The following is a 9,799-nucleotide window of genomic DNA, read 5'->3' as shown; positions in this document are numbered from 1 at the left end:
TGCTAGGTTATACCTTCAAATGTGAGTTTCCTAGTTAATATTTTCTAATCCAGTTTGTCTGTCTATATTTCGAATTTTTCTGGTTATTGTTGATTACATAAACTTTTGTAGCAATATTCTTTCAATAATACCAATATAATTTTTCAAAATTATTTTTTAGTTTCGGTATTTGATTTGATTTTATAATAAATCATGTTATATTAATATTACTGACGAAAAAAAAATTTAAAAATTATTATGAATGATAAGAAAAAAAAAGGTTATATATAAAAGAAACCAATAATCAAATAATATGCCATGACATCTTTTTTCTGGTCATTTTAGATATATAAATAGAACTTGCCAAACACTTGCAAACAAGTTATCAACTTGCAAACAACTTATCAACTTATTACATATAAACTAACTTATTACATAGAAACTGATAAACATTTTTATAAATAAAAAACACATAATAAGTTGAAATAAACAATCCCAAACACCCCCTTGCTTTGAGCCATTAAAATAGTTATTTTGTACATAAGTTCTATTAAACATATACACACTAAAATAGAACTAATCAAGTAACATTCGACAAAAATCAGCCACAAATCCAAAATTCCAAATATTCACATCAACTAACACAATCGAGTAACTCCCGAAAACCTCACGTGTAGATGTAATTTTCGCTAGTAGCATAGCAAACTTCATCATAATACCCAGAATGCCCTTCCACAATCACCTTACCCTTGCCTTTTTCCTGCAATAATAATATAAAAAAATGTTTATGATCTATTTTATGTTTCCACATAATCCAGCATCATATAGGACAAGACAAAACAGATTGTACTGTAATTGACATGACATGCATTTCATTGGGACTGATACTGATATCAATGGAACAAAAATGACAATTAGAATTGCAACTTTGTTTTATATGCTCTGTCATGTCATATCATGTCATGTCAAACGCAGTATGCTCTGTTCTGCTCTGTCATGTCATACCTCTCGCATCATCGCAACCGCTATATCTTCCAAGGAGCCAACACCGCCACCATATGTTGTACTATATGGCGGTAGCATACCTTCAACGTTATTCCCCATAGGGATAAAACCGTCATTTGAAACATAACAACTTGATTTGATCGGATGCACCACATTTCCAAGGGCATTTTGGGTAACGGGGTATAAAATTGACTCATCAACAACGTTCGGTACTCCTTGAAGATTCATGGTGGTTGCTAACTTTTGACTATCATTTTCTTGAATCATCGGTAAAGATGAAATACCGAAAATACCCATACCAGAAGGAGTACTCGATTCACCAATTAAGTTGTTTGGTGGATATGAATTTGATCCTAAAGATGGGTTCTCATAACCGATAAAAGTAGGAAGATAAGCAAAATCCAACCTTCCGTTTGGTGAAATTACCATACTACCCTTCTGATTTTCCTCGTGGCTAATCCTTTTTAAGTAACCACGATATTTCTGAAGGTGACTAGCAACGTTTTGTTTAGTAAGATTTTCCACATTCATCACTTTTAGAATGCTTGTTGGAATAGCCTCTGTAAACAAGTGAAAATTTCACAAAAAAAAAACAAATAAATAAATTAATTTACCATTTTAACCCTTAAACTTACTGTCAACGCCCAAATGCTTTACAGCTGCAACAAATTTGTTATGTAGTTCCTTATTCCAAGAAAGCCGAGGCTTCTTTTGTGCTGATGAATCTTTTCTTTTTTTGTTTGGTTTTTCATTTTTGTCTGAAAATACATTTTCCACCTCATCAAGGCGATTTTTCCCAATCTTTCTTCTAATCACATGCTGCCAAATAAGCTTTAGCTCTTCAATTCTCACGGGTTTGAGCAAATAATCACAAGCTCCATGATATATTCCTTTTGTCACATGTTTTGTGTCTCCATATGCAGATAACACTAGAATAACAAAACTTGAATCAGAGAGACAGAGACCTCACTTATGAATGCCACAGGGTCAAAAAATGTCCAAGATTTTGAATAATAATAAAGTTTTGTATTTCATTTATTACTTACTTATGACAGGAAGATCCATCTCAAGTCCCACATGTTCAAGAAGCTTGAAACCATCCATATCAGGCATGCAAACATCACTAATAACCAAATCAAACTTTTCTTTCTTTTCTCTTAGCATCTGTAAGGCCAAAACCGCTTGATTTGTAGTTATCACTGCAAAAATTCGCATATAATCAGATGAGTAATGAGTTATATCATTTTTGTTCAAATTAACTAACGTAAGTAAGGCGTTCTAGATGAGAAGAAGTAAAGTTTGAAGGAGAAAATGATGTAATCGATATGAGATTAGAGGACATGTTTGTGCTTTAGAAATCTTTTTGAATGATTATGTGAAAAAAGTGTATTTGAATGTGTTTTTCCAAAGTAATTACTGCGACTTGAAGAATCATTATATCAGCTACTCGAGATTTGATTATTTTTTAATTTTGAACATAAATAACCTAATCAGAATCATAATCCTATTGACCCACATGATGAAAACTGATTTATGAGATTTCAAGTCTCAATAATTTGTTTAAAACTGCATTTAAACAATCCTGTAACCAACCCTAATTACTTCTTAACATAAACAATAAATCAATTACTGAGGACATGAGAATCGAGAAGAGCAAAGACTGACCATGATATTGGCATTTACGAAGGAGGGCTTCCAAAATCTTAAGGCAAGCTGGATCATCATCCACAGCCAAAACTCGCATGCCCACTGGAAATTCATCCGACTCATTTGCAAATTTCAGTTCCACCCCCATTTTTTCACACCTCCAGAATGATTGATATCGACAAGTCTCTTAAACCCTAGAATTACAAAATTAAATTCTTCAAATCAGTTGAAATTGAAATGATGATCATTCGTCAGCAACTGCTTAAAGTGGTGAGGAACGTCCAGTAGAAAATACCGTGTGAAAGTTACAGTATGCATTTTAAATTGGGTAAACCCTAGGTCTCACGTAGAGGCCCTCTCATAGTCTCATTGCTGATTTTTCCGTGGAATATTTTGATATTTCTTTGAATAGTTAATGCCCTCAAATCTATTTTAATATCGACAGTAAATTAATGAATGGAAATTTTTTTAGTTTATATTGTCCCTATGGAGCAAACTTTGCACATAAATAGTCATTGCCATTAATATCTGTTATATTAATCCGTTAAGCTGAAAGAATTTTAGATAACGACTATTTCTGTAATTTTGTGAAACTTGCTTAAGGACTATTTTATGAAATTTTACACAACGATCATTTGAAATATTACAATTCTAATCTCTTATTTTTTCTTTTTTATATTTTCAGCCCTTTTTTTACAACTTTGTAATTATATATTTTTTAAATTTAAAAATAATTTTTGTTGTCAAGCTTTTATCTAAAATATTTAAATTATAATACATAATTAAATATTTTTGTTTTCTATTTTTTTATCTAAAAATATTTGAAGCGTAAAAACATCATTTATTAATTTTTAATTTTTATATGATGTAATTTTTAAGATTTATCTTTGTTTATCTTATCCAAATATATTTATTTTTATGAAAAAAACATGATGTGTTATTATAAAAAAATACGTTATTATAGAAATAATAGTATGTTGCTATTTTATTTTAGAAATATAAGTATGTTGTTTTGAGTTAAAGATAACATGAACAGACTATGACCTGCGTTTACCAGTTGATAACGTCTATTTTATGCATATATTTATCACATTTTCTTATTATTTTATACTATGTTTTTATGTTATTAAGAACTAAAAGATACTTGATACGCTTTGAAATGTTCAATTACAGTTAAAATGTGAGCTGAAATGCAAAAGGAGGATAAACAAGCTAAAAAGACGCAAATATGATGTTGATGGACAACTTGACCCCTTATCAGTGTTTTGGCTATATCTCATTAACCGTAACTTCGATTAACAAGGTTCAAAATGATCTGAAAACTAGACACAATTTCGGACGATTTTTGTGTTCTGAGAAAATGCTGATTTCCAATTACCACGACGTGGTGACACCACCATGCCGTGGTAAATCCAAACTTCGAGATCGTTGAGACTGACTTGGAGAATACGGGATATACACGAGGACCACGACGTTGTGCCACTACCACGTCGTGGTGATCAGATTTTCGGGAATCTATATATTTTGAGCATTTGGACGATTTTTAGGGGGGATTTACGACTTCTATTGATCCTTGGTCGACAAGAAACCTCAGAGAAGTTGTTTTGAGGGTCTAGAAGGCGGCCGGAAGGCCGTTAAGCTGACAGGTGCGAAGATCTAAGGAATTCGAGAGAGGATTCATGTCGGTAATCATGTGGTTTGTTATCGTGACCATGTTAGCATTCCAGTGTGATGTCATTATGTTTTTACTCTCTGATTTAGGTGTTAAAACCTTCTACTTTATGTTTATAATTGAATGAATCTTTGAATTTATGGTTTAATTGCTATTTGGATTGATTATTCTTATTTAATTTATTTTATCAAGTTTTATTGAAGATCCATATGTGTTAAAGACTGTTGCTTTGTTTCCTATTGCTGAATTAATAGAGTTTAGAGTATTATCTAGTTGTGTTAATTTGAATCATAGTTTTCCAGTAACCATTGGTGATTATGACTAGAGTTTTGACCAAAACCTAGGGTTAGGGAATAAAGTGATGAACTTTAATGTGTGTGTAGCACCTAGTTCTTGGTACGTATCCTTTCATTTAATCTTTTAATAATTTGCATTTTTTTGGCCTTGAACTCGGCGAGTCGAAGGATTAACTCGCCGAGTAGAAGTGAGAAAGATCGCGGGTCTTAAGTGATGGACTCGCCGAGTCGGTTCCTGGACTCGGCGAGTAGACCCTGTTTGAACAAAAACCCTAATCCATGGGTGTGCACCCTATTTAAACAACTTAACTCGGCCTCCTTCGTCCCATTTACTCCCAGAAGACCCCCATAGCAAACCCTAGCCGTTATTGAAGAGTTTTAAGGCATTTAGAGTGATCTTGGTGATTTTGTGGTTCAAGGAAGAAGGAAAAGCTTGAAGGATCAAGAGGAGGCTAGAGGGATTCAGTTGTGAGCATCATTTGCAGTCTTCAGAAGGTATAAAGTCTATACCTTGCTCTTTCATTTGTTAGATCCCTCTTTGGGAAGATTTAGGGCTTTTATGAGCCATTTTGGTAGCCAACCATGTTTGCAAACATGGTTGGGGGTTTAAGCTTCTGAATCACATCATGAAAGGAGTCACTAGGCAGATTTGGGTTGCTTTTGCACCCATGAAAGGTTCCATGTGCCATATGAGCTTGTTTTATGTCCTTTTGAGCTCAAAGTCCCATGCAAGCACGTAAAGGTTGTAACTTTACGTGCTAGATCGATTGTAGAAGCTTGGATCTATCTTTTGATCAAAGGATGTACATCAGAAAGCAAAGATTTAGGGTATGGACGTGACCAACTCGGCGAGTCCATTATTGGACTCGGCGAGTCTAAGGGTTTTGCCCCTTCTGTTGAGGGTCAAAAGAACTCAGTTGAGCGTGGAAAGGTTTTTAGGGAGTCCCAGGGAGTGACCCAACGTTCTGGACTAAGCCATTGTGCTGGAAGTTCATGGGACTCGGCGAGTGCATGAACGGACTCGGCGAGTCCAAGGCAATCTCCTTAGAACTCGGCGAGTTGTTCATCAACTCGGCGAGTTGAGGACAGATCTGGTTCATCAGATAAAGGACAACTCGATGAGTTGTTCATCAACTCGGCGAGTCGGATGAGTTTTCATGGGGCGTTCGAATGAGAGAAGAACTCGTCGAGTTGACGGCCCAACTCGACGAGTAGGGTCACGGATGAGGACGAGTAGAGAGTGAGGGACTCGGCGAGTTGACGGCCCAACTCGGCGAGTCGGGTCAACTGGAAGTTGACTTTGACTTTGACTTTGACTTGACTTGGTTGGGGGGTAAATGGTCATTTTACCCTAATTATAGAGATCAGTTTCTAACTGAGTGTTTATGGGGTTTGTAGCCGGAGGATTTCCGGAGCAGCAGCGGACGGAGGTTTCCCGCACAGATTATCAGCAGCCACTTGTGCGAGGTGAGTTACCTTCCAGTAGCGGTGGGTCTACGGGCACAATGTCGGCCCACCAGTAGGGATCGTATGATAGATGTTTGTCTTTGTGATATTCATCTGTGTTACTACTACCTGTTATGTTATATGCTAGCGTGATATGATATGTGATAGTGATAGAGTTCGGTTGTTAGGACCGAAGGGTAGGTTAGGCACCCCAGATATGCCTAACAGTATGTTATGATATGTTTAGCTGCTAGCATGATATGTTGTATAAGATAGAGGTAGTAGGAGGGAGAATAGTCCCCGAGATTCGGTCGATAGGACCGAAGGGTAGGTCAGACGCCCCAGATATGTCTGACAGTAGATTATGCTATGATATATGTGACAGTAGTAGTAGGGGGTGAAATAGTCCCCGAGGTTCGGTTGCTAGGACCGAAGGGTAGTCAGCACCCCAGAATGGCTCGACATGGGTAGGTCAGCACCCCATAATGGCTTGACACGGGTAGGTCGGCACCCCAGAATGGCCGTACCGGGTAGGTCGGGCACCCCAGAAATGCCTGGCAGTACGTATGTTATATGATTGTATGATATGTGGACGATGGGGGAACTCACTAAGCTTTGTGCTTACGGTTTACAGTTTTGTTTTCAGGTACCTCTTCAGCGAAGGGGAAAGAGCTGGCGCGGTAGCGGCACATCATACACACACGCATTGGTTTTCCGCATTATGAGATGTTTTGGGATTGTAATCTGACGTTACTATTATTTTTATGATTTGGTTTTCAGGCACGAGAAATGTTTTTATGAAATGATATGATCGGATGATGTTTATTCACAAATGTTTTCCAAAGTATTGATTTAAAAATGAAATTTTTGGCCTGTATTTTTGGGACGTTACAGTGTGTGCATGAGTAGAATGACCATTCTCTGCATGATTTAACTCCTATTACAATTAGGGTTAAATAAGATTAAATCTTGTTTAATATGAACTAAATACTAATTTGCATGATTATTTGTTCACCTGATCAATGAATTAATAGTTGTGTTGAAATCAAAGGATTAGTAGTCGTGACTATAACATTAGTCATATTAGGAATCGGTGAATAATGAATAAATATCCATTGTATCAGTAGTTAGCCATTAATTTGAGATGTAATTTATCTAGACCAAAGTACCTAAAGAAATTTGTCTTCCAGTCAGTTTAACGATATTTGATGTTAAGTGGTATTTAAAGTATTTAATAAAACTTTTCTTATTTCTTATGTGTTATGTGTAACCTATAATCAAGCATTCTAAAATTAATTCACCACCGTTCCCCTTGTGTTCGATACCTGTTCATACAACAACTATACTATTATACGATTAGGTTCACTGCTTAGTGTGTGTGTTAGTCCGGTTACGATAAATTCAGTTTTATAAATTTAAAACTTAAGTAATTAAATTATTTATATAAAAATCACACATCACCAGTACCAGCGTTCCATTACTAACCGATCTCAATGATCGCCCAACTCCTGAAATCCAGATAGATACTCCCGAAATCACAGCAACCCGATAACCCCAAGTGATTCCTTTGATACAGCACCAACCCTGAAGTCCTTTATGTCGGTGACTAAAGACCATATCCCTTGCTCGGAACTGGGGAATCTTCACCCCAACTCCCATCCTCAAAAGAATTTATGTATTCTAACCATCTATAATCCCTGCGATAATAATATTCCCCTGGCACTTCTAATGACCAAACAACTCATGCAACTGTCGCCACCACCTTCTTGCTACCGCTCCTTCCCTAGCAACGGTAGTGATTGAACCCAAAGGTTCTTCCATGGACAATTCTAACATGACTAAACTCTGCCTTTATTGGAGAACTAACCAGCTAATCCAACCATAAATCTTCCAAATGATACCCCTGAATTGACACCATCAACGAATTGGAACAACAACCGAACAAACGGAAACCCACTCAGCAAGATACGAATCACTAATGACTCTTGGCATGCAAGAATTGCATATAACAATTCGCGATGATATAATCCTAGACAATAGCAGAGAACCAAGCCAAAGACAATGATTACCAATACCAATACAACATTCCAAAGTAATATAAATTTTGATAATAATCAAGAGGACGGCAAAAGATAATATACCTGCAATAGCATCTGATGAAATCCAGACCTCCCCCCTCCTGTCGAGGCACCTGCGATGGAACCAGAGCTGCCCTAACCACCAAGCGTGGCCAATTCGCCCTAAAATGGCCAGGATGATGACAACGATGACAATATTCTACCTCCAGGGTACATTATTGGCTTAAGTGACCCTTCCATCCGCACCTGCTTCTTTTAGACTTGTCGCGCACACGCTCATGTGCTCCTTCATCTTTCATGCAAATATTGTGGCTCCCGGGGTCTCTAACACTAGCCATGGCAACATCCAACTGATCAGGTAGCTGAGTCGGACCATGAGTCTGCTTTCTCTTCCCCAGTCGCCTACCCAAACCAATCTCCTGCTCTTGGGTTACCCCGACCACCCCGTCAACCGCCTAAATAGTCGAGGTCCAGCTCTCGAACCTGGCGACCAATCTATCAGTGACACGCCCAATGATGTCGGGTAACTCCTCGCGTAAGACTAGCGAAACCTACGCGGTAAGCCAATCGTGGGGTCGACCCTCCTGAAAACATGGTGCATAACCCACCTCTGATCCCAATTGACGAGAATTAGCAATAGGATCTCGTTGAATCTATATGCCCAATAATCATTATGGAGTGATATTGCTAATAATATATGATCCTATAGGGTCACACCTTTATCAAGTTGGCACATTTTGTATATTTATTATTAATATGATTATTAATAAATAATATCAATTCTTGTATTATAATTAGGGAATAATTATTGTTTTGTGAAAATAATAATTATAAGAGAGTATTACTAGTTAGTATTTCATATGGTATGAATTAGTAAGTCATGCACAACATTTTGGACTAGTTGGATTCTTTTGTCTTTTACCTAAAGACAAAGTTTATATTTTATAAACTTAAAGTTTATAAAAATCAAAGAATCTTTCTTATTTAACTAGGCATGGCCGAAAGTTGATGATGATGTGGGAGGTTGCTTGTCAACCTTCCTCCCTTTGTCTCTCATGCTTTTAAAGACTACCATTATTTTAGATTATTTTAATGGTTAGGCCTTACTTTGCATTGTCTATATAAGATATGCATGAGGGTTGCATTTTTGTGTGTGTGAAACACTTATTCTTTTTCTCTTTTTCTCTCTAAAATTGTGGGCATGAAAAGGGCTTGGAGCTCTCATTCTTTTAAAGACCATTCAAGTCTTTGGTGGTTCAAAGTGCTTCTCCTTTAGTGTTTATTTGAGTTAAGCACTTAAAGGCTTAAGAAGTACTTTATACAAGAAGGAACTAGCATTCCAAGTGTCTTAATCTTGATGGTGGATACTTGTAGAGAAGATCATGTTCTTTGATCTTTACATCTTCATCAACACCCCAAAACCAAGTGGGTTCAAAGGCTTCAAAGGTTATCTCTAAAACATCCTATGGTTGTTTTTTCATTCTAACCTCTATAAATGGATCCATGATGGTTTGATTTTGTTTTGAACTAAAAATAAACTTGTTATTTTTAAAGTCTTCCGTTGTCGGTTTTTGTGAAAAACAAACTTATATTCCGTATCAAAACCCAACAGTGGTATCAGAGCCATCTTTTATATGTTTGAATGATTTTTTATGTTTGATAATCTTTGTTTTTTA

The 9,799-nt window shown here is 36.5% G+C and overlaps 1 protein-coding gene across 1 annotated transcript; it reads right to left on the bottom strand.

Moving 5' to 3' along the window:
* Positions 1–459: 459 nt before the first annotated feature.
* Positions 460–3,022, bottom strand: LOC145117518 (two-component response regulator ARR12-like). The gene is made up of 6 exons (XM_079053804.1): positions 2,927–3,022; positions 2,650–2,825; positions 2,031–2,183; positions 1,620–1,913; positions 985–1,544; positions 460–739 (listed from the first exon to the last, which is right to left on the bottom strand). The coding sequence occupies exons 2-6, from the start codon at positions 2,777–2,779 to the stop codon at positions 647–649; spliced, it is 1,230 nt and encodes a 409-aa protein (XP_078909930.1). The 5' UTR covers positions 2,780–2,825; positions 2,927–3,022; the 3' UTR covers positions 460–646.
* Between the last annotated feature and the right edge of the window lie 6,777 nt (positions 3,023–9,799).

The sequence above is a fragment of the Lactuca virosa genome, chromosome 5 (assembly GCF_052849685.1).
Source record: "Lactuca virosa cultivar CGN04683 chromosome 5, Lactuca_virosa_CGN04683_v6, whole genome shotgun sequence".
NCBI classification, from domain to species: Eukaryota; Viridiplantae; Streptophyta; class Magnoliopsida; order Asterales; family Asteraceae; genus Lactuca; species Lactuca virosa.
The sequence above is the reverse complement of the archived record's forward strand: the minus strand, read 5'-3'. Positions and strand labels throughout refer to the sequence as shown.